This window comes from Hyperolius riggenbachi, chromosome 1 (genome assembly GCF_040937935.1).
Source record: "Hyperolius riggenbachi isolate aHypRig1 chromosome 1, aHypRig1.pri, whole genome shotgun sequence".
Lineage (NCBI taxonomy): Eukaryota > Metazoa > Chordata > Amphibia > Anura > Hyperoliidae > Hyperolius > Hyperolius riggenbachi.
Genome location: NC_090646.1, coordinates 493616701 through 493642757, shown reverse-complemented (window position 1 = coordinate 493642757; position 26057 = coordinate 493616701). Strand labels below are relative to the sequence as shown.

Here is a 26057-nt window from a genome sequence, read left to right as displayed (position 1 = left end):
AGGATGGGCTTTAGCAGCAAGAGACCACCAAGAGTGCCTTTGGTATCACAGAAAAATAGGAAAATATGCCTGTTGTGGGCCCAATTTTACATTTTTATCTATACAAATGTGGTAGCCAAACAACAGTCAAATATAGACTATATGGACTCAACTGAAAAGTTGAAAAGTATACAAAAGTCAAAACACTTTTAATTGACTTAGGAAATATGGCTGATAACAAAACAGGTCTGTAAAACTCAAACCGCTATTCATTTTGTTATGCAGCTGAATGAAGCAGATTTTAGATCCGACTGTCAGGACAGTTTAGAATTCAGTCTCAGAAATTCAGCCCTTAAACTGAAAAGTAAAAATATGAGATGCCCGGAATGTTCTATTTACACGTACAATCTCATTTGTTTATTTTCAGTTCAGGTTTGCTTTAAATTAATATTTTGAAAAAAAGCCCATCGGGAATTAATTAACAAATACAAAGAAAGTAACCTTTTTCTACAAGAGACAGCAACAACAAAAAACCCAGAAGGGTATAATTCAGTAGTTAACAAAAGGTCTATAGTCCTTCCTTACCTTGCTTCCCAACTTAGTCATATTGTCCAATGGATCATAATAAATGGTGATCAGCAGCCTGAAAGACTGGGTTATTCAAAAAATAGCATGAAGGAATGCCTCCCCATAGACTTGCCCCTTTCTCAAGGAAAATCACCCCAATACCACTCCAACCCAAGCCTCTAGAATTTGGAATAAAGCACAGAAGTACAATACATTTACAGAGATTTCCAGATTCCCGTATGGAATAACCCACACTTAGCTGAGCTATATAAACAACCTAACTCAGTGTTTTGGCAAAACAAGAGCATTGCTTATCTTGGACAGATGGTAGAAAACGAGACTCAACTCTCCTTCCATCAAATACAAAACTAATAGTAAAATCTGTGCTCATATTACTTTAATTATTTGCAGCTGAAACATGCATGGCAAACTCAATTTCTGAAGCGGCAAATCAAAACATCCAATTTCCTGATTTTTTACTTAAAGAAGGCCTGTCTAAGTAACAAATCACCAACCTGTATAAATTGCGGGTATGAGAATGCAGTACAGCTTGCAACACCCTCTAAACATAAATGGACAGCATAAGGAATAGGTATTTACAAGAAAGATTGGGCAGACTTGGGATTTCCTCTCCCATGCTTGTTGGGAGTTCGTCTGTTAAAATGACAGATGAAAGATCTTTCGAAAAAAACGCAGTAAACGACAGTTAAAGGACCACTACTGCGAAAAATTGTAAAATTTAAAACATATGTACACATATACAAATAGGTTTCTTCCAGAGTAAAATAAGCCATAAAGGACTTTTCTCCTATGTTGCTGTCACTTACAGTAGGTAGTAGAAATCAGAGAACTGACAGGTTTTGGTCTAGTCCATCTCCGCATGGGCCTTTATCCTACTTAATAATAGGCAAGTGTCTCTGTGTCCCATGTCCCTGTATCAGTGCTCTTTCAGTTGTGCACATTTGCAGGGATGCAGAGACACTGCCGAGAGCTGGGGAATAACGTGCGGCACTTGTGGTGTGCGTTGCTAGGGCACCCAGGATGCAGAGAGCAAGGGGGGGGGGGGGGGATGGGCCCAGAAGGGGGGGCGAGCGTGTGGGGGGGGGGGGGCGCGCAGAGTGTACGGACGTGTGCGTCCGCGCCCACTAATGAGGGAGAGAGGCAGTGCAGGGGTCGCGGACACAGCCTAACGCCCGTTTTTATACGGGCCTTAGGCCTAGTTCTTTATAAAGACACTCCTTGAAAAGGTTTTTATACAAAGATGCTGGCCAGCCTCCCTGCTTGCTACACACTTTTATTGGCAGTTGAACAGAGAGACTGCCATTCACCACGTACTTTTGAAATTAATGAAAACACTGAGAATACCCCATGAAGAGATGGGCTAGTCCAAAACTTGTCGGTAATGTCAGATTTCTACTGCCTACTGTAAGTGACAGCAACATAGGACAAAAGTAATTTGCGGCTCATCTTATTCTGGAAGAAATGTACTTCTTATTTGTATGTAGTGTGTTTACATGTATTTACATGTACATAATTTTACCATTTTCACGATAGTGGTCCTTTAAAGCAGGGGTCCCCAGCCTTTTTTGGCTCGGGGACCACTATCCAAACCAAACCTTTCCCTGGGGCCCAGGTGCGGAGGAGGGGGGACACTTGTATGAGTGTGTGTGCCAGTTTTCAGGGGGGGCGGGGGGTAGGTAATCCGGGTGTGGGTATCTAGGAAGTATAGCCAGCATAGATGCCTTAGTATAGTTAGTATAGATGCCCCAGTATAGCCAGTATAGATGCCTCAGTATAGTTAGTATATCTGCCCCAGTATAGCCAGTATATCTGCCCCAGTATAGATGCCTCAGTATAGTTAGAATAGATGCCCCAGTATAGCCAGTATAGATGCCTCCGTATAGTTAGTATATCTGCCCCAGTATTGCCAGTATCAATGCCTCCGTATAGTTAGTATATCTGCCCCAGTATAGCCAGTATAGATGCCCCAGTATAGCCAGTATAGATGCCCCAGTATAGCCAGTATAGATGCCCCAGTATAGCCAGTATAGATGGCCCAGTATAGCCAGTATAGATGGCCCAGTATAGCCAGTATAGATGGCCCAGTATAGCCAGTATAGATGCCCCAGTATAGCCAGTATAGATGCCCCAGTATGGCCAGTATAGATGCCCCAGTATAGTTAGTATAGATGCCCCAGTATAGATGCCCCAGTATAGCCAGTATAGATGCCCCAGTATAGCCAGTATAGATGCCCCAGTATAGCCAGTATAGATGCCCCAGTATAGCCAGTATAGATGCCCCAATATAGCCAGTATAGATGCCCCCAGTATAGCCAGTATAGATGGCCCAGTATAGCCAGTATAGATGCCCCAGTATAGCCAGTATAGATGCCCCAGTATAGCCAGTATAGATGCCCCAGTATAGCCAGTATAGATGCCCCAGTATAGCCAGTATAGATGCCCCCAGTATAGCCAGTATAGATGGCCCAGTATAGCCAGTATAGATGCCCCAGTATAGATGCCCCAGTATAGCCAGTATAGATGCCCCAGTATAGCCAGTATAGATGCCCCAGTATAGCCAGTATAGATGGCCCAGTATAGCCAGTATAGATGCCCCAGTATAGATGCCCCAGTATAGCCAGTATAGATGCCCCAGTATAGCCAGTATAGATGTCCCAGTATATCTGCCCCAGTATAGCTTCATGCGGCCGCCGCTGTGTTACCTTAGCTGGCGGCCGCTTCCTCTGTATATATCCTGGTCAGCCTCTCTCCTTCAATCCCATCTTCTCTCATAGCAGCGCGTTAAGGTAACACAGCGGAGGCCGCGGGGAGGGAGCGAGAGGACAGACCCGCGGCCCAGCTGCAAACGGCTCACGGACCAGCACCGGGCCGCGGACCGGGGGTTGGGAACCCATGCTTTAAAGGGAACCTAAACTGAGAAGCTTATGAATTTTTCCTTTTAAAATAATGACAGTTGTCAGACTCTCCTGCTGATCCTGTGTCTCTAATACTTTTAGCCACAGCCCCTCAACAAGCATGCAGATCAGGTGCTCTGACTGAAGTCAGACTGGATTAGCTGCATGCTTGTTTCAGGTGTGTGATTCAGCCACTACTGCGGCCAAAGAGATCAGCAGGACTGCCAGGCAACTGGTATTGATTAAAAGAAAACATCCATATCCCTCTCAGTTAAGGTTCCCTTTAAGGTTGACCGATATACAACAATGCTTGTCATGACAGATTACATTGGATCAAATAGACAAAACCTACGTGTACAGATCTTTTAACAATCTTCCCCCTGCATCCTTCTTCATTTAACAATCCTATTATCGGTAATCTTTTTGCGGTTTATTACTGTAGTTCATAACATCACATCCCATTGCTAAAGATCTTTAGGATAAACTAATTAGCCCGTTTATGTTTAAACACTCTTGGTCTTATGCCTGGTATTACCATGCAATTTCCCATCAGATAGATGGGTCGATAGATAATTTCTGATAGATCTGATCGGATTTCCGATCACTTTTCTGATCATTGTTCTGATCACTTCTATGCAAATCGATCAGAAAAACTATCAGAAATCATTTCAGACCTGTCGGAAATGATCTATTCAACCCATCTATATGATGGGAAATTGCATGGTGTGTACCAGGGTTTAGGGGAAATCTCAAGCTGGGTTAGGTTGTACATCCAAGAAGACAAGGTGGAGCACGCAATCTCTGCACTGTACAAACTCATTTGGGAACACGGGAACACCGTGAAAAATTCTCGCTTGAAAGGGTTCTGTTGGGTGCACAGCGGTATTGGCATTATGATTTCCCAAAAACCAGCAGGCCCCCTGGCTTTTGACTCACCTGACCACTGGCACACTCCTCCTATGTCCTTTACTTTCTCTTTATTGCCAGCGCCTATACCCAGTGACCCTGCCGTGTGTACTTGTGGTGTGGTTATGTGGTACAGGTGCCTTCGGCGGCAATGGAAAAATATGCATAGCAGAGGCGTGCCAGCCCTTGGGGGGGGGGGGGGCCTGCGAAAGCAGAGGCAGCTGCACAGATTTGTAATAGATTTCATTCTGAAATCTACTGGAAATCTGTAGCAGCAATTGATCCTTCTCTGATAAGATTTGATCAGAGCAGAATCTATCTGATGGTGTAATATGCGTCCCATCTGCCAATGTATGGGCACCTTTACTTGTAAACAGCTCTGCTTGTCAAAAGAAGTGTGGTTCTGTCCACCCAATCCTATACTACACTAACCTTTGCTACAATAAGCAGTCAGTTGACACATTTTTTTGACATGGCCAGCTCAGCGACTTCATAATTCTCCTCTGCCAAACAATTACTTTTAACAACTGTTTCCTGGCTGGGTGGTTAGACCTTCTCAGCTAGCACTCACTATTTACACTTAAATATGCGGTGCCCATGTAGCTACCAACACCCCCATTGTTTTCCTGCAGCATCCTTAGCAACTCAAGCAAATACATACCAGCATTCATCTATCGCTGGAAGCAGCTTTCTCATTTTCAGCTGCTGTCAAATCCCTTGCATTCTTCTCTGAACTGCAAAGCATTCGACAGGTTAGACCAGAGATAGTGCTAACTGCAGAGGCACTCCAAATTGAAGTGGCATTAAGGTGCACTTGCATGGAAGGTCTACTAACTCACCCATCGAATGGGAACTGATAGATAATTTCAAGTAAATAAGTTTTAGATGCAAAAAAGCTGGTTTCCTCTTCCCAAGCCAATGATGAACTGGGTTATAGGTCAAAAAACTGGGAAGACCTGGCTAATCTGGACTTATGACAATAACCAAAAATTACGTTTTTCCTCCTTTGAGGAGATAAACATGAACTTCCAGTTGTGTTTTTAAAAGGCACAAGCACACACACATACAATGGTTGCCACCCGAAGTGATTGGGACGCAATCTCTTGGGCGACAGTTCTGGAGTAGATTGCTGTACAGAAAACAGGATGACGGCATGGTGGAGCAGTTCCAGGGTAAGGGTGTAGAAAGCAATGCGCTGAGGGGAAGTGGGTTAGGGGGAGGTGTCACTGTTGTTTAAGGATCCCAAGATCTGGTGTTCCAGATCATTAAAGCAAAAATGTACTGAAAAATAAAAGACAAAATAAAAATGTACAAGTCATACTTACCTCTCGTATAGTCTACTCATCAATCTCTTTCTCCTCACCCATGTCCACTGTGACTGATGAAATTCACCATCCTCCATTTTAAAAATGGTGATGACCCCATAACAGCTTCCATTAACCTGTAATATCACCCACTTGAGCCACAAGAAAACATGGACATTACCTTGCATGTCACTTGTCTTTCCGTTATAACTGACAGCAATTGATATAGTGGCAAAGGGCCCTAAGGCTTTCAGCTTCCGGAGAGACAGTTCTGACAATATCTAGTTGGAACTGGACGGGATCGTTGTTAGAAGAAAATGGTGAGCTTCTGAAAGGAACCTGACAATGTGTTTATTTTAAATAATTTTACTCAGCACAGGTTCCCTTTAAGCGTGCTTGGAGGAAAACCTGTACTCATGTTAGATTCTAGGATGAGACGGTCACAAACAGCTGCCTCGGCCACATTTAGTGAAGTGTGTATATATGAAAATTAGAGAGAAACGCCCCCTGTAGAGAAAGCAGTAAAATATGACAGGGGTTCTACTTCAATCCAGTGCAAACTATTAAAAAATACCAGGACTAAATGAACTGTAGAAGCTTCATAAACATATTTATTTAACAAGAAATATTTACTTAGCAAAAAACAGAAAGTTACATCGATATATCCTCACAGAGGTAAGAGACGAAGTACAAGTATTAAAGAGACACTGAAGCGAAAAAAAAAAAATGATATAGTGAATTGGTAGTGTACTATGAATAATTACTAGAAGATTAGCAGCAAAGAAAATATTCTCATACTTTTATTTTCAGGTATATAGTGTTTTTTCTAACATTGCAGCATTCTCTAATATGTGCAGATTACACAACACTCAGCATTCAAAATGAGTCTTTCAAAGCAGTCTGTGAAATAATGACCTCTCCTCTAGCAGAGAAAAAGTAAATAGTCCAGGAACAGTTGAGATAATAAAAGTCAGATAACAGCCCTCTCCACGACTAACTTAGTTGGAGAGCTTAATAGCTTGTTTGCATAGAGATAACAACTGGAGTTTCTCAACTCTTCCTGTACTGGAAACAATTACACTGATGTATCTGAACTTAATGTTTTATTTCTTAGCTGTGCTACACATACAAATCATAATATCATCATTTTTTTTTCGCTTCAGTGTCTCTTTAAAGTGCATAACATAATAAGCATATTTAATAAGTTGCCACTCTCTAAACAAGTTAAAATCATATTGCAGTTATTGGAATTTATCTATGTTTAAAAGGTAGCAAACAATATAAGTGATAAGAGACCCATGTCAGAGCTCCATCATTTGTACATGCGGTGACCTGCACATTGTCACGAGAATCCAAGTAGGGCAGCCAGAAACATTTCAATGGAATAAACAAGCTGAATTAGCACACAATCAACAGGAAGAGCTGCTTGAAACACAATAATCTGGCCAGGAGCTCACGCAGGGGTAAGACGGCAGCGGAAGGAAAGGGGGGACTCCCGTACATGGCTCTGCAGCTGCCCACTGCAAGGCACACACATCCAGTGCAATATTCACTTCACTGACACAAAGCTACTCTCAAGATTAGTTTTATGGTGCCCATACATGGCACAATGTAAACGTTTGTTTTTCCCGTTTGTTCGTCCAAAATGATCGAATTGAATGAAAGTCATTGTTTTTTTATTCAAAAAGTTTTTTTTCGATCAAGAAAAAACAAACAATTATCACATTTTTTCAATAAAAATCTGATCGGACATGTTGGAAAAATCTTTGTATTCATTGAACTAAATTATTTCATCGAAAAAAAAATGAAAAACAATTGTACAATGTATGGGCACCACCATTACAGGGTCCTACCAGGGACAGCTCGGGCACAGCTTTTACTTGTCTACAACAATAACGGGATCATTCAGCTAAATATATGATACAGCATAAGCTACACTGATCTGGTTGCTATGCGCTACTAGAAGCAGAAAATAAAAAAGATCCAGTTGACTGTAAGCTGAACCTTAAATTCATAGTCTGAACAGATAAAGCTATTAAATAAATAGTAAAAGCTATACAAGGACAATAAGTGCAAGGTGGTCCAAGCGGAAGAAAGCCTAGGCAGAAATCAGTGCAGCAGAGAAAGGAAGTCACTTGCTCAGAGTAGTCATAACAATCACTTTCTTTTCCAAAGCCAAGGAAATGGTCAGTGGGAACAAACTGTAAATCAATTTGCTAGGGGTATCAGAGGTATGGCGTAACTATTCACTCAGCCAGGGATCTGAGAGGAGATGCAGTTAGTCATTCAGGTTGCAAGTAATGGCTCACAGGACAGGGAAGTGGTTGTGATTTGTCCCTGTTGTCTAAGGGCTGGTTCACACTTGTTTTAAAAAAGTATCCGTAGGATAAGTTTTTAAAGCTCTGCAGAAACGGTGGAAGCGGATCCTATGTTAAAAATAGGACCTGCTCCTACTAGTGCAGCAATACGGATCGCACACGGATCCATGTTGCATGGAAAGAAAACGTCGCTGAGAGTCCGGATTTGACACTTTTTCCCAGACTGGATGGGAAACCGTGTCCAATGCAAGCCTATAAGAACAGACACTGTCCGATATCACTAGGCTAGTCGTCACACGCGTACCGCCATCCATCACCACCGCTCGGTCCATTCTGAAGAGCCCGGAGGCCGACAGAAGCATGGGGATTCTCCATTGGGCTGCAATAGACCAATGGGAATACTCAGCAACAGAGAGAACTCTCATTGGTTCATTTTGAACCAATGAAAATTCTCCCTGTTGCTAGGCAGAATTGGCTTGTTGCAGCCTATCGATAGCCACGCTTCTGCTGGCCTCCAGGCTGTGGAAGGGACAGAGCGGCAGGACAAGCGGTGGCTGCAAGACAAGTGAGCGGCGATGCATGATTACCGACGCGATCGATGTGCGGACGCGGAACTTGCCCTACCATCCAGATCAGATCTGTGTGAAATTTGACACAGATCCGATCTGGAACCTGACAAGTGTGGACCGGCCCTTAATTGCAACAACCTTCTTCATTCATTTTGATGAAGTCTCTTATTTGCATAACACTGCCAGTAACGGTCTGTTATTGTCTCAGGACATCCTACATCACAACATTGCTAATTATAGCAGCATGGATGGCAGCTGTGGGAGTGGAGGTGGGAGGCGGATACAAACAAAGGCCGTTTCGCGTCTACTGACGTTTGGTCACGCTGCTTTCCACCCACCTCCACAGCTGTCATCCATGCTGCTATACTTAGTGATGTTGTGATGTACGATGTTCACTTGCCTTATTATCACTAGCATGATCTTAGTGAATTGAAGCCAATATCTCTATTAGCTGTTGCGGTATATTGCGGCACATAACTAAGTTTCTGTTTCACGGTTTCACTGTAAGCCTGCTTCCCACCATTCACCTCATCTGGTTGAACTACAGCCACTGTAAAGGGGCAGAAGAGATAGAGCTCCGCTTAAAAAAAATTAATGCAGCAGGCAAATTGGTAAGCATGCCTAGTATGCAGCTTCCCCCATTAACCAAATACACGTCAAGCTCGTTTTAAAGAACCCCTGCATCGGGGACAAGAAAAATGAATAATGACCATGGTGGGTTAAGATTACCTTTTTAGAAGTGTCCTGTTGCTGTTCGTCATCTTCAGGGTCCTCCCGATCCCTGTACTCTTCATATTCAACAGGATCCTCCAGTCAATTACTAGAACCAAGAAGTAGCCCCAGGCGACACTGTGCCACTGAGAAGTGCGCAAGTTTCAAACTGCACGAGAACAGCAAAAGAAATTGTCCGTCCACGAGAGAGTGTTCTGTCACTACGCAGATGCAGTTCAAAACTTGCACCTGCACAGTTTAGAATAGCTGTGTGCAACTTGGAGGAACCTCTAGAAGGGGTGGGAGTTACAAGGATCAGAGAAAGGGAATAAGGACAATGAGCAGTGCCAGTACACTTCTAAAAAGGCAATTTAGCCCACCATGAGCTTCATTTAATAGGTTTTACTCCATTTCAGGGGCACATTAAATTAACCAGATTTTGTTCTCAGATAAAGTAAAATAGGAGTAGAAGAATTATGTGCACAAATCAGTGTTCTTTATTTCACCTACCAGTCTTGGCTGTTGATGGCATCACCATAACCCGGTGTATCTACTACAGTTAAACGCAGCTTTACTCCTCGTTCCTCTATTTCCACAGTGGAGGCTTCAATCTGAACCGTTCTTTCAATTTTCTCTAACAAAAAAAAAAATATGAAGAAAACATAAGGAATATTAAGGGTTACGGATGCAAACATGCTGCAAGAATCTTACCCTGTAATCACTGTCTCATATCATCCCTAGTGACATGAGACAAGGATTATGGTGTAAGTACCTGAGGTTAGAGATTTCAGGCAAGGATTAGACTGTAAGCTCCTGAGGTCAGTGATCTGAGGTGGAGGGCCGCCTGTCCCACATAATTTGCCTATAGGCACGTGCCTACAGTGCCTCATGGAAAATGCGGCCCTGCACGTATGGTCAGTTTTTTTATTTTGTACACAGTAACACTGTTGACTTTTTTCTCTCCACAGATTTATACCATTGTCCTGAAGATCGTTATGTATGTCTGTGTTTTGAATGAAATAAAATGTTTTGTGAAAATCTGAAATCTGGATTTATTTTTTTATCTGTGAGCTGGGTTCCCCTGAAATGTGTGCAAGTGGCAAGCCGCCAAGTCACAAACATTCTTTCACTTTACAGGCATGACAGTAAGTGCGTAGATAAGATCTCCAATCCCTCTGCCTGGAAAAGCACACAATGTATACAGCAGGTTGGCAGGAAGAGACCGCTTCATACAGTGATTTGCAGCTGTTATTTTGCACTACACTTTACCTTATAATAAACCGGAGAAATAATGACTCCGTGTGAGCCGGACAAAATGCAATCACTTATGAAAATGTATACCGCAGGAATCGCTTGAATTATACGTTTTGCGATTGGAGTTGCATATGTCCAATTCAGTGATAACATTTTTGCTCATAACCAGCACAGAAACCATTCTTTCTATGCAGCTTAACAACTATGTAATTATATGCATGGTAGAAGGTTGTCTATAAATATGTCCAGTTTTTTGCCTGGACTACTCTATGACTTCTGAAAACTATATGCATACAAATGCTGCTTATTGGCAAATAGTGAAAGCCTTCACTAACCTTTCATCATCAGACTAGGCTCCAGAACGGCTGGTGTACTTTCTAACACCTTTAGCTCACCCCTCCAGTATTTTCATTTTTAACGAGCGTGATCAGACTATGTCACGGCTCACACAATTTTCCCATATAATGCGCTTGATTCAGACAAATTCCCTTTGGAGATGTCAGTTATGTGACCTTGGATACATTGATAAGAGTGGCAATTGCAAGGCCAGTGAGTGACCCAAAGCTTGTGGGGCAGGTCTCAAGCTTGAACACCTTATAAAACTTTGTTGTAAATGCAGTGTTGGCCACAAAACTTAGATGCAAACAGCCAAGTTACAAAATGTCTCATCAATACAAAGCAGTTTTATTGTACAACATGTACTATATGTTTTGTTATGCATTAGTGTTAAACTGTTTAAAGCACAAAAACATGGCTTATACTGCATGCCAAAAGTATTTATAGCACCAACATCTTCCGCAGTGCTGTAGAGAGTATATAGTCTTGTTAAAGGTTCATACACACCTGCCAACTATCTGTCCAACTTTCTACCAAACTTGTCTGTTAAGGTGGCCATACACTGGCCCGATTCGCCGCCGTTTCGACAGCAGATTCGATCACTGGGATCGAATCTGCTGCCAATCGTTCGTGCTACACGCCGAATTTCGATCCTTTTCGTCCGATCCCGTCGATCGCTCCATGCGGAAAATTAGCGTCGATCGCCCGCGGGTAGGGAGCACGTCGCTAGCGGCGTTCGAGTACCCGACGACCGACGCAATAGAGCCGCATACATTACCTGCTCCACCGGCACGTCTACGCCCGGTCACCGCTGCTCCGTGTCCGCGCTGGTCTCCGGCATGCTTCAGTTCCTCCTGCCCAGCAGGAAGTTTAAACAGTAGAGGGCGCTCTACTGTTTAAACTTCCTGCCGGGCAGGAAGAAGTAAAGCATGCCGGGGCCGGAGACCAGAGCGGAGACGGAGCAGCGGTGACCTGGGGACTGGAGTCGTGCCGGCGGAGCAGGTAATGTATGCGGGCATGCGGGCGGGGGGAGCGGCGGCAGCACCACCACCACCACCACAACAGATTGTGAACGGTTTCAGGCTGAAATCGGTTCACAATCTGTTTGCAGTAAAGGTAGCCATACGATCCCTCTCTGATCAGATTCGATCAGATAGGGATCTGTCAGTTGGTCGAATCTGATGGCAAATCGACCAGTGTATGGCCACCTTTAAGCCTCATACAACTTTTGTTTTGAAACAACTAAAAAAAAAAAAATCTTTTGCGATTGTTCAAACAGCTGATCAGACTGATAAGAAGACAATCCAACTGTTGGATTGACTTCTTATCAGTCTTATTAGCTTTTTGAATAATAGCAAAATACTTTAGCTGTTTCAACTTGTTTCACAACAAAACCTGTTTGACAATTGTGCTGCATAAAAGACCGCTGTTGAGCGTGTGTACGGGGCTTAACAGACAAGTCTGCCAGATAGTTGGACAGTTGGTAGATGTGTATGGACCTTTACTTAACAGTCCCTCAGAGGAGCTCACAATCTAATTCCTACCATAGCCATATGTCTATATATGTACAGCGTAGTGTATGTATCATACTCTAGGGCCAATTTAGGGGGAAACCAATTAACTTATCTGTATGTGGAAGCAGAGAGAGCAGGGGGCTGGCACTGCGATTTAAAGATGTTATTAGCATATACAAAATAGGTTCACTTACAGTCATGTAAATCAGGTGATGCTAAGAGCGGCTAAGTGGGCACCAGGTCAGGAGATCTCTGTAGACGACCGTTTTGCACCACTGGCGCTTGTTCACTGCAGAGATCACCTGACCTGGCGCCCACTTAGCATCGCATGATTTACATGACTGTAAGTGATCCTATTTTTTATATGCTAATAATCTCTGAATCTCAGAGCCAGCCCTGCTATCTCCCCTTCGACAACTATACATGTGTTCGTTCCTGGCTAGAGAATGTCATTTAAAGGGACCAGCACTATCCTTCTACATCTCCATATTAACTTATCTGTATGTTTTTGGTATATGGGAGGAAACTGGAGGGCCCAGAGGAAACCCCCCCAGACAGAGGGAGAACATACAAACTGGAATGCCCGGAGGAAACCTACACAGACACAGGGAGAACATACAAACTTCGTGCAGATAGTGCCCTGGCTGGGATTCGAACTGGGGACCCAGCGCTGCAAGGTGTAGTCACACATGCCATATAGAGGCTCCCCGGATTATTATGTGCCCTAACTCTGGCCCTATAACATGCATAATGGAGGATCCTCCAGAGGTAGGGGGAAAAATACATGTGCTCAAGTAATTTTTCTGTAAAACTTCAATACAGGATAAAGCTACGCAGCTATTAACCTGCATGAGACCCCTCTGCACCTAATCCACAGAAGAACCGCCTTTTTTAGTGTCACTTTTGAAAACAGTGAATAGTGGATGGGACTATTTCAGAAAATTACATTACCTGAAAAGCTGATATTCATAAGTTATACTTGAAGCTAGCTCCAGACTCAACAGGGTCATGTCTGCCTCCAAACTACCCCAAGACACAGCTGTTTACACTAGAGTGGTGCAGCTAAGGAAAAAAAAGTATCTCCTGAAAACAAATCCACACACTCCTCTGTTTGTGCAACTGTCTTTGTGAGGGGACCTGACCCACAGCTGTCATTTGTAAGTGTTAAAAAAGACAAAAATTACTTACGGTAATGTCTTTTCCAGAAGACGAAAGGACAGCAACCCTGAGACTTGTCTCCCTCCAGCATTCAATGGACAGGAAGCTAGATAAAACATTTGCATATTAGATTAGATAGGGATTAGATAGGTATATACACATGGTTTCCCCTTACCCCATCAGTTGTAAAAAAAGACTCCACACAGAATGATGCTTCAAAATAAATTTTAATAGGAAATATCCGGGTGGGTAGTAAGGGTGCTGTCCTTTCGTCTTCTGGAAAAGACATTACCGTAAGTAATTTTTGTCTTTCCCAGGACGTCTCAGGACAGCAACCCTGAGATGATAGACAAGAACAAACTAGGGGGGGACAACAGCTTGCAACACTTTTCTGCCAAAACATAAATCAGAATTTGACAATACATCTAATTTATAATGTTTGACAAACGTATTGTGACTCGACCAGGTGGCTGCTTTACAAATTTGCTCAATAGTAGCTCCTGCCCTCTCTGCCCAAGAAGTAGAGACTGCTCTGGTTGAATGTGCCTTGATTGCTGACACCAGCTGCCTTCCTTGATGAACGTAGGCTAAAGCAATGGCTTGTTTAATCCATCTGGCAATAGTTGGTCTCGAAGCTTGTTTGCCTTTGAATTTTCCTGCAAATAGCACCAGGAGAGCATTAGATTTTCTCCATGATTTGGAACGTTGAAGGTACTCGATCATACATCTTCTCACATCTAAACAATGCAACTTGCTCTCTTTTTGATTAGATGGGTTATTACAGAAAGATGGTAGAAAAATCTCCTGGGATCTGTGAAACTTGGAGGATACTTTCGGCAGAAAGGATACATCTAGACGCAGAGTAATTCTGTCCTCACCGATGATGCAATAAGGTTCATTTATTGAAAGAGCCTGGAGTTCCCCTATTCTTCTGGCAGTTGTTATTGCCAGCAAAAAAGCAGTCTTTAGGGTTAACAATTTTTCAGATATTTCTGCAATTGGCTCAAAAGGTGGTTCACATAAGGCCTGTAGTACTGTATTTAGATCCCAGGAAGGGATTTTTGACTGAACGATTGGTCGAAGTCTTTTTGCTGCTTTAAAAAACCGGACTATATACTCCTCCTCAGCTAACCTTCTCTCCAGGAAGACACTTAAAGCCGATACCTGTACCTTTAAAGTGCTGATGCTAAGGCTTTTCTCAAATCCACACTGTAAGAATTCTAATACAGAATTTGAATGTGTCAAGTCCCTTTCGTTCTTCAAGCACCATGAATTATAGGTTTTCCATGCCTTCTGATATATTTGGCGCGTAACCTTCTTTCTGCTCTGAATGAGTGTTTCCGATAATTTATTAGAGAACCCTTTGCCCTTTAGTATTTTCCATTCAGGCTCCATGCCGAAAGCCGAAGCAGACTCAGGTTGGGATGAAGCGCTGGGCCCTGTGTCAGAAGATCCTGACGACCTGGAAGAATCAGATAATCTGTAGCTAAACGTTTTAGCAGAGCAAACCAAGGTCTCTTTGGCCAGAAAGGAACAATCAGGATTACTTGTGCTTGATCTCGACATATCTTGTTCAACACTCTTGAGATAAGATGCAGAGGAGGGAAGGCATACATCTTGTGATGACTCCAGGTGATTGAAAATGCATCCACCTCCCATGGATCGTCCCGCAGGCACAGAGAACAAAATAGACGGCATTTTGCATTGGCTCGTCTCGCAAACAGATCTACTTGTGGGGCCCCCCAGAGATTTGCTATCCTCTGAAACTCTTGTTCGTTCAGACTCCATTCGTCCTGGGAGAGATCTTGTCTGCTTAGATAGTCTGCTAGATAATTCAGGGTCCCCTTGAGATGTAACGCTTTCAGGGAAAGTAGATTCCTTTCTGCCCAATGCAGAATCTTTGATGCTTGGGATCTTAGACCACTGCTCCTGGTGCCCCCCTGACGGTTGAGATAGGCCACTACTGTACTGTTGTCTGTACGAATAGTCACATGCGTTTGGAGAATTTGAGCCTGAAATGATTGGAGTGCTTCCCATACAGCTTGCAATTCTCTGCTGTTTGAAGACCGTCTGCGAAGATGAACAGACCACTGCCCTTGCGCCAGAAGAGTATTCAGATGTGCTCCCCAACCCCAGGAGCTTGCGTCTGTCGTTATAACAGCCTGGGTTGGAAAATCCCAAAGGTTTCCCCTGGAGAGATGCTCTGTCTTTAGCCACCATAGCAGAGAATGTTTGACACTCCATGGAATTTGGAACTTCTTGTCTAGGGAGGATAGATGTTTGTCCCATTTGGATAAGATCCAGGTCTGAAGTTCTCTCGAGTGAAGTTGACCCCACTGTACTGCTGGGAATGATGCAGTCAACAGACCCAGTAATGCCATAGCTTTTCTTATCGAAATTATCCTCCTGCTCTGAAAAGAAAGAACAGAATTCAGTAAAAAAGTCGACTTTCTGGGAGGCAAAACAAGTTTCTTATTAGCAGTACATATTTCAAAGCCAAGAAACTCCATATTTTGTTGCGGCTGCAGGGATGATTTTTCCCAGTTAATCACCCACCCAAGTGACTGCAAAAAATCCAGTGTAAACTTCATTTGAAGTTCCACCGATTGGACAGAGGGACCCCAAATTAACAAATCATCCAGGTAGGCCATAATCTGAATAGAGTTTAATCTCAGAACAGCTAGAACCTCTGCCATGACTTTTGTAAACAGCCATGGGGCTGATGATAAGCCAAAGGGGAGAGCGTTAAATTGAAAATGTCTTACCTCTCCCTGAAGAAGGACTGCGAACCTCAGGAATTGTTGCGACTCTAGATGAATCGGAAGATGCAAGTATGCGTCTTTGAGATCCAATGAGGTTAATAGACAGCCTTCCTGCAGTAGGTTTACCACTGAGCGAATGTTGTCCATTCGGAATTTCCTGTAAAGTACTGCCTTGTTCAGCCTTTTTAGATTCAGGATAAATCTGTAGCTGCCTTGGGGTTTCTTTATGAGAAACACAGGGGAATAAAATCCTAGACCTTCCTGGCATCTTGGTACTTGCCTGATGACTCTCTTTTCCAGGAGGGTGTTTACTTCTTTTAACAGTGCCTGTGACTGATCCGGAGTGTTTGGAGAGGGAGTCACAAAGAATTGCGTTGGTGGGCGCCTGATGAACTCTATTTTGTATCCCTGTGATATTATGTTTAACAGCCAAGTGCTCTGGAATGTTTCCTGCCATCTTTCGAGGAAGTGGGCCAGTCTGCCGCCCACCGGGATTCTGGCGTCATTGTTTTGATGGAGGATTCGTACTGGTGTAAGCCGGATTTCCTCTTGGTCGTTGCATCTTATTTGGTACCCACTTTCTCTTCTGGGTATTTTTATTCTCCGTTTCTTGTTTTCCTGATGAACGAAAGGAGCGATTGAAACGAAAATTCCTCCGTTTAATTGGAAAGTTCTTCTTACTATCAGCAGATCTTTCCAAAGTTTCTTCCAGCTTTGTTCCAAACAAAAGTCTGCCTTCACATGGGATACCGCATAGTTTAGATTTGGACGACGTATCTCCCTGCCAGGTTTTTACCCAAACTCCTCTTCTGGCAGAATTTACTAGAGCTGTGGTTCTAGCAGTTAGACGGACCGAGTCATCTGCCGCGTCCGCCAAATAATTTGTAGCATGTAAGATCTTGGGAAACATATTCAATATATCCCCTCTAGGCATCCCAGATGCTATTTGTGATTGTACTTCCATCAACCATACTTTCAAGGACCTAGCCACAGCTGTAGCTGCCACAGACGGCTTGAAGTTTAATGAAGCCGCTTCCCATGCTCTCCTTAGGATGTTATCCATTTTCTTGTCGATTGGATCTTTCAAGCAACCGAAGTCCTCAAATTGTAGATCCACTCTCCTGGACACCTTAGACAAAGAGGGGTCCAGCTTAGGCGCGGTTCCCCAAAACTTCTGATCATCTGCACTATACGGGTATCTCTTGGCCAAAGATTTTGGCCAAAAGGCTCTCTTTTCTGGATTGTCCCATTCTCTCTTAATGATCTCTTTAAGACTATTGTGTACCGGTATAAACGACATCTGAGGGTCTGACAACGTTTCATACATCTGGTCTAGGGGTGTTAACGTTTTCTTTTCTGTAGTGATCCCCATTGCCTGGTGCATGGCTTCTAACAATTCTTTCATAAAGTCTGTAGAAAAGGCGAATTTATGACTCTTGCTACTCTTTTCTTCTGCCTTATCTGTCTCTGAAGGAATTTCATCAAAAGAAGAAATTTCCGATCCTGCATCAGATCCTTCTGAATCTTCTGAAAGCATAACGTCTAATTTTCTCTTTTTTGTAGGGGGACTATCAGCAGGGGCTGGATTTGACTGTTTAACCCCCATAGAACCAGAGGGGCCAGGCATTGACCCCTCTGCCCTAGGTGGCGAGGCGGCCGAGCTTTTCATGGTTTCCACCGCTGAGGAAATTTCGGCTCTAATCCATCCTTTCAAGTCTTTAAACATTGAAGGCGATTCCTCTCTGACAACCTTCTCTGTACAGGATTGACATAAGGGTTTAGAGGAAGATGATGACAAGTGACCCTTGCACACTGCACATTTCTTGGAGGGCTTGTGAGTTGCAGAGCCTTTGGGTTTGTCACTGTCATTTTTATCAGGTCTGCTGGGAAGTTCTGTCTTATCAGCTCTAGTTTCTGATTTCCCATCCACTTTACGAGTTTTAGGCTATAATAAAACAGAAACATAAAAAAATATCAATCAGCCTGAGAACCCTCTGATTAGTGCTAATATGAATCATAGAACCACAAATGATGCATACCAGAGAGGGTACGGAGCTTGACTCCACAGAGCCCTGGGAGGAAGATCCGCCGGCAGCCTCCATAGTCACAGACACTGAAAAAAGTGACTAAGTAAGTTTAATAGCCCTGCTATTATTCCTGCCCTGCCCACAGAATAAAACACATTTATCACAGGCCCCAGAAGATCCTACCAGTCCTGAAGATTTTCCTCTCCGATAAGTCACGCCAGCCTCCACCTCCGTCAGCAAGGAGGAATCTGCGCTGAACGCCGCTCTGGAGCGCACGCCGGGCCAGGAGACTACCTGCTTCCGGCTTCTGGTCACGTGTGGTGCCAAACACGTGATCCGCGGGCGGGACTTCCGGAATCCGACGACTTCCGTATCCTGGGGAAGGCTCTAGCGTGCAGCGTGATCCCGCGCGAGGACAACTAGCCTGCGCAGACTAGGGGGATCACACAAGCCGCGGCTCCTGCAACAAGCATGGGTGGCCAGCCAAATCCCCACCACTAGCATCCTGCTGGACAGGATAACAACTGATGGGGTAAGGGGAAACCATGTGTATATACCTATCTAATCCCTATCTAATCTAATATGCAAATGTTTTATCTAGCTTCCTGTCCATTGAATGCTGGAGGGAGACAAGTCTCAGGGTTGCTGTCCTGAGACGTCCTGGGAAATTCAGGTACACTTCAACGTTGCCCATTACACCATATAAAAGAAGTGCTTGAAGTTAAAACCCTGTATTTCATCCGTAAAGCTTTCTTATTTGGATGATTTATATTTATTTACATGCTACAAGTGGTTATTACTAACAGTATACATCTGTTTCAGTTACAGCACTTTATCTCTCATTTATCGGATTGTGCAGTGAGAACATTAGCACATCTCTAGTTAACAGAAGTTTTTTTTTTTTTTTTTTTACCCTGGCCTATGAGCTCATCCATATGGAATCGCATTAACCATAAAACTAGCTTGCCAAAATATGGGAAGCATTTTAATGCCAGGGTATATAACAATGCCTTCAGTGTACACTAAAAATGCCCTGCTGAAATAAAAAGGATACTATCACTTTTCGTTCATTCAGTACACAGCATTAGAAACTCCACCAGATGAGAAATGACAGCTGCATGGATTGGGAATGTCAGAAAAACACTGCATGGGAACATACCAAGGCAAAAATACACACGGAATCACTGATGATAAGATTGGGAGCCCCTCTGAGGTACAGTAAGTGACGATAATATAAACTCTGCACAGCACTGCATAATATGTTGGCGCTATATAAATACTTAAATAAATAAATACCTGCTGCTCCTGGTATATATCGCTCAGGGTACAAGTCAGTAAGGAACAAGCTATTGATGAGTGTTGATTTTCCCAATCCAGATTCACCTGAAATTAAAGACAAAACAAAAAAAAGGTGTGAGCACCACAGATGCACAGGCTCAAATTACACACGTCTATGTATGTTTTGGGATAAATAATTTTCTATTCAATTTAATTATTAGCTATTACAGTACTAGTTCTGATCTTGTTTAGCAAAAGTATAGGGGGAAGGATGGGGGAGGGGACTGGCAAGAAGGATGTGTGGCCAATATGACAGTCAAATTCTTCAAGGTTTCCCCAACACCTCAGCTAGTAACTGTTCAGGGCTCTCTTCCTAGATGGCGTAATTGGATAAATTAACCAATACAGGTATGTGGCTGCTTTATTACAACTGGTATATGTGTGGCACTACATTAGAGGCCTGTTAGAGTACATAAGCTTTAAAGGTTGTTTATTTTCTTCTACTAATGAATAAGAAAAATAATGACAAAATTCTTATTGTGCTGCATATACCGTATATGGTAAGTTATAGTGGAGAGTCTGTCAGGGATTTGCTGATTTTATAAGTGACATACATCAGCATAAATAGCAATGATGTATTTTCAACAATATATGGTTATATATAAAAATGGTTATATAATTTACATTTAGAATTGAGAAGATAGGTCTACCAAGTCAAGAGTTGTCACCACTACTGCATTTACTAATCATGACATATGTTAAGACATTGACATTCGGTATAGGAGATATGGAAATGTCAAGTTGTCAGCATATGCCATGATGAACATGCACTGGGTTTGACAGTACAGGAGTGTGTGGACCTATCTTTATAATCTTTCTAACTGCCTGATGGAGCAATCCGTGTTCTGGTCCATAATGCCTTGTGGCAACATCCTCATAAGACCTTTGTGAGTGCAGCATTTCAATGTGATCTTTAAGGTTCACTTACCAACAACCATAAGAGTGAATTCAAAGCCCTTCTTCACAGATTTCCTGTGAACTTGGTTGGGAAGGTTAGCAAATCCAACGTAGCCAGCAGTGTCAGAAAACTAAGGAAAAGATAACAGGTGCTCAAATGATTCTGCATACCTAGGTGAATCGCCAGTATAAAACATAACTGAACTAAAGGCTTTGTTTCTTAGTTCATGAATTAACCATTTCGTATGCCATTGTGTCTAAATTCCAATCACAAATCCATGGTAATGAATACAACAGAGGTGACCCAGGGGACCCGGAGAGACCAGAAAGGCTAAGATTTTCTGGAAGAATCCCCGAGTAAGTAAGCATCAATCCATATATCTTGAGTTTAGTTGAATCATAAGATAAAAGCCAGCAATGGACAGCTCAGTATATAATCAACATCTCACTAAATAGATTAGAAATATTACACTCCAACACTAGTAATATTTTCGAACTGCTTTCACTCAAGCTGTGTACAAACTGCTAACTTATGTCACCCTTCTTGGGCGAAATCGATGGGCAGCCTTTACAGACGTGTGTCAGCTGTGTAGCTGACGACACATTCTGTTGCTATGCGGGTGGGGAGGGACAACGGAGTGTCGCATAAATGAGGTCACGCAGTGGGCGTGAGAGCATTGCCTTTAAAGTGCTTGGCCATCCATCGGGTGAGTCGATCAGCTGGGTGAATCACTTGCGCGGTATGGCCATGTATACGAGCCTGATTATTGGCTGAGGCGGTCAGCCAACTTTAATCAAGCGCGTGTATGGACCTTCAGGAATAAAAATACTCAATATGCTCTTTCCGTTACCATTATCACCTCAATTCTGATTTCACTTTCATTTAATTTCACTTTAAAATGCCACAAGGTCATGTTTATGATTATATGTCCATAAAACTACTTTTAGGGCTAATTGGACCAAGCTTTGTCAGGGTTTTTCACCTTCCTCTGGATCACCAGGGATATGTAAGGGTGCAGGCTAGTGTTGTACCTTTTCTGGTTAAAGTCGATGGACTTTTTTTTACAAAAATAACCATGTAACTAAGTAACTATGAGTGCAACAATCTGTTTAAAAATGTGTTCAAAATTCTTTAAACAAAAACACCAAAAATTTGTTCAAGGGTCTACGGAAACCATGGATGGGCTACAGAGGTAAATGGTGCACATGCAATTATGGTACTCACCTTGACCTTTTCTCCAGTCTGAGACATACTGTATCACCTTGAAGTTCTGAACCTACAAAATATGTAAACATCAATGTGGATTTTTATCAATCAATAGTTGCCAAAACATAAAATAAATTATAGGCTTAGATTAAATCATTAGACCAACCTACAAATATGGATTGCTGCCTGAAAAACAAACAAAAAAAGTATTTTCAATACAGAAATGCTGTCATGATTTGTATCTTAACCATAAATATACTTTATTACTGGTTCAGTATTTATATAAGGGATGACAACCAACTATTCCCGGCTCATTGGATTTCAGTCTCTAACCTGTTCTGCCAGCAATTTTCCACTCCACTAATGCCTTCTGATATTCCTGGTTGGCCAGAAGTATTGATTGGCTTGTAAGAGTGAAGCCAGCATGAGAGCAGCATGCAGCATTATGCAATATTCTCATAATTACCATATATACTCGCATATAAGCCTACCAACCCACTTCTCCCTCAGAAACCAGGAAAAGTGATTGACGCGCGTATAAGCCCCATCCCCAGTAGCCAGATGTGCCCACAGTCAGGGCCGGATTTAGGCCAAGGCCACCTAGGTAATGGCCTAGGACACCACAGGAGCAAGGGCACCAAAGCAGCAGGCTGAACTTATGCAGCATTTGCAAACTTCAGGTGAGCACCTGACCACAGTACTCTGCTGCCAGCAGTCTGTACAGCGGCCACCTTGCTCTCTGTGCACGTTTGCATTGTGGCCGGCGGCCATGGACTTGGGAGACAGAGAGGAAGAGGAAGCTTCTGCACTGGAGAAATGAGCGACACGGATGGCTGCTGCGGTATGAAGGCAAGCTGGCTACAAAACTGAAAGGGGGGTGGGAAAAGGAGAGATTAAGGGAGTCATCTGGCTACCTATACTAGAGGGAAAGGAGGGAGGAGTCATCTAGCTAGCTATACTGGAGGAGGGGGGTCATCAGGTTACCTATGCTAGAGGGAAGGGGGGAGAGGTCATCTGGCTAGTGGCTACCTATACTGAAGGGGGCGGCAGGTGACAGTGGCCTTGGGCGGTAAAGAGTACAAATCCAGGCCTGCCCACAGTACAATTCCGCCCCCCTCCCCATAGCCAGATGTGCCCCAAGGATGATACAGCTGTGTCTCAAGACGCCACTAGATAGCATCATAAATATGAGACAGAGATTGCCACAAAGGAAGAACCCCCAATCATTGCACTGCTGACACGTTGATTGTACGCTCTGCTCCACAAGCCAGGGGACACAGGTAGTTTTGAGCAGCACACTCTGCACACCATGTTGCAGGGCATGGGGGGCACGGACACAACAGGAAGCCAGCTGGCAAGAGCAGGATCACGAATGCAAGATCCTTACACTCCTCTGCCAGTAACAAAACCTGCTCAACCATCCATCCGCTCCACTGACTCACATATACGTTGAGGGGTTAACTTTTCAGCACATTTTTTGTGCTGAAAAATTAGGCTAATACACGTGTATATAAAAAAGGTATGTGATGCATCAATGGGCAATGTAACACTTGCTGCATTGCAAGCATCATTAGACAACATTTTTGATAAAACTTGAGCGTTGAGGAGCACCACACACACACTCTACAGTCTACACTTTACAGAGGGATGGGTCTGATCTTATGTTACCTTTCAACACTAGTCCTGGATCCTCAAATTGGAGCAAAAGAAGCAGCTGACAAGGCCGAGGGTGGTAATCAAGGACAATCCCAGTGAGCTGATCTAAAATACTTTTACAAATAAAAAGCACAGGCCACATTAGTACTCCGGCATTTTGTGGCCAGTTCCACTTGGGGAGAAGATATGAATTAATCATGGAGAAAGTCCTTTTCTGATAAGTACACTCTGCTTTTTATTTCTAGAAAGATGGAAGTCAGATTTTTCTTTCAATGAAAAAACACCCCTAGCTTTGTAAGTTCTCACTAATTTCCTCTTAGTCATACCCGGTTGAATTTCCACCAAGCTGTTTGCAACACCAAAAATGATGTACTACTATATTCTCTTACATTTCAAAATTTGTATTTTAGACAAAGCAGGGAAGAACCTTTTCTTCAACTCCAACCAAGTGACCCTCTAATGAGTTCCAAGATCCAACTTTATCCCAAAAGGATCTCGGAACATACAAAGACCTCAGGTTCAGGGACAGTTTACAATAACAGTACTGCTCCCCTGTGGGGTTTCTCAAACATCGACAACTCTGCCGCATGTTGAGATTAATGGGAAGAAATCTTCAAATCAACATAAAGAACATTCAACAATTACAGATTTGGAAAGATAATATTCTGTTTGAAGCCAATCTTGCTGAGAAATAATAAAAGTACACGTCAGAGTGGAAAAATATATCTAATGCTGGGAATCCACGGTACGTTTCTGTACCGTGTATCGAGCCGCTGGCTCGATTCCGGCGCGTCCCCGAGGCGGCCCAGAACGTACCGTGTATCTCTAGCATAAAGGTTGACTTACTTAAAAAAATGTGAAAAAAGGATACAGAATTGGTACTTTCCTCAGAGCTATGTACATTTCCAGGACCCTGGTAGCTTAGATAAGAACAGCAGGGTGCTTCTTTTCCCTCAAACCACCAGAGGTCCTATGTGGGAGGCACGGTGCTCATTTATCCTGACTCAAAACAACCAATGTGTAATGCCTACACTAGAGGCGGGCTATCTGAAATATGGACAGCAGAGTAGAGGTGTGAATGGAGGCAATATATAGAACATAATAGTATACTGTAGTTATCTGGAATAACGAGAATAGAGAAGAAGTGTGCAAGAGGACGGGAGTGGAACAGCAGTAGAGATGTCGTGAACCTCCGATTTTAGGTTCGCGAACCCTGTTCGCGAACCTCCGCAAAAAGTTCGGAACAGGCAATAGACTTCAATGGGGAGGCGAACTATGAAAATTTTAAAAACTTCTACCGGCTGGAAAAATGATAGAAAACATGTTTCAAGAGCTCTAATACCTGGAGGCACACCTGATTGAGTGAAATACACATCACTGCTGGAGGAATCCCTCCTCCAAGCAAGGTCCTTATACCATTTGACTCAGTTGCCTACACTAATTAGTTATGGGACTCCTCCCTCCTCCCACCCTTCTACCTATTCCCTCCTCCCTCCTACCGGAGGGAGGAGGGTCCCATCTGCCAGGGAATTATACTATTTCAAAAACCAGTTTACATCATACCATGGCTGGGAATCGAACCCAGATCTCACTGTGTGGTGGGCAAGCACACTAACCACTGTACCACTGCAGTAGTAACTGAAGATGACCTAAAATTTACCATGTATGCTCAATGCAATAGAAACATTAGGTTGCTTAAAGGGAACCTTAACTGAGAGTGATATGGATGTTTCCTGTAAACAATACCACTTGCCTGGCAGTCCAGCTGATCTTTGTGTCTGCAAAAGTGGCTGAATCACACCCTGAAACAACCATGCAGCTAATCCAGTCTGACTTCAGTCAGAGCACCTGAGCTGCATGCTTATTCAGGGGCTGTGGCTAAAAGTATTAGAGACACAGGATCAGCAGGCGATTCAGGCAACTGGTATTATTTTAAAAGGAAAAATCCATATCCTTCTCCATTTAGGTTCCCTTTAAGGATTTGTAGCATAAAAGCCAACTCACATTGGCTGGGATTTGAACCTGGGTCTCACTGTGTGGTGGGCAAGCACACTAACCACTGTACCACAACAGTAGTAACTGAAGCTGGCCTAAAATTTACCATTTATGCTCAATGCAAGAGAAAAAGTAGACAAGACAAATAACATTTATATCACACTTTTCTCCTGGCGGACTCAAAGCACCAGAGCTGCAGCCACTAGGGCATGCTCTATAGGCAGTAGCAGTGTTAGGAAGACTTGCCTAAGGTCTCCTACTGAATAGGTGCTGGCTTACTGAACAGACAGAGCTGAGATTTGAACTCTGGTCTCCTGTGTCAGAGGCAGAGCCCTTAACCATTACACCATGCAGCCACTGCTTACGGATATGTAGCCAGACATGGCCTTGTCTTTTGTGTTCAACAGTTGTCCAAAGAGAACCCCAGATAGCCAGGTAGATTCATATCTCTCTCTCTCTCTCTCTCTCTCTCTCTCACACACACACCAACACTACATGCTGAAGCCAGCCTGGCATGTACCATTTATGCTCAATCTATTTATGCTCAAAAATACAATTCCGCGGAAAGTGGTGACCATCCCTACTAGAGAGAGAGAGAGAGATGAATCTACCTGGCTATCTGGGGTTCTCTTTGGACAACTGTT

At 43.3% G+C, this 26057-nt stretch overlaps 1 protein-coding gene across 2 annotated transcripts in view; it reads right to left on the bottom strand.

Annotated features, from left to right (window-relative positions):
• LOC137522986 (septin-2A) overlaps positions 1-26057 on the bottom strand; it is a 186784-nt gene that overhangs the window by 123955 nt on the left and 36772 nt on the right. The window contains exons 2-6 of one of the 2 annotated variants that reach the window (XM_068243170.1): positions 21929-21948; positions 21781-21832; positions 20587-20686; positions 19617-19703; positions 9780-9903 (exon numbers count right to left, since the gene is read on the bottom strand). In XM_068243170.1, the coding sequence (XP_068099271.1) occupies positions 9780-9903; positions 19617-19703; positions 20587-20686; positions 21781-21807 (338 nt within the window). In that variant the 5' untranslated portion in view covers positions 21808-21832; positions 21929-21948. The remainder of the gene's footprint in view (positions 1-9779; positions 9904-19616; positions 19704-20586; positions 20687-21780; positions 21833-21928; positions 21949-26057) is intronic. The other variant, XM_068243163.1, reaches the window with a different exon arrangement.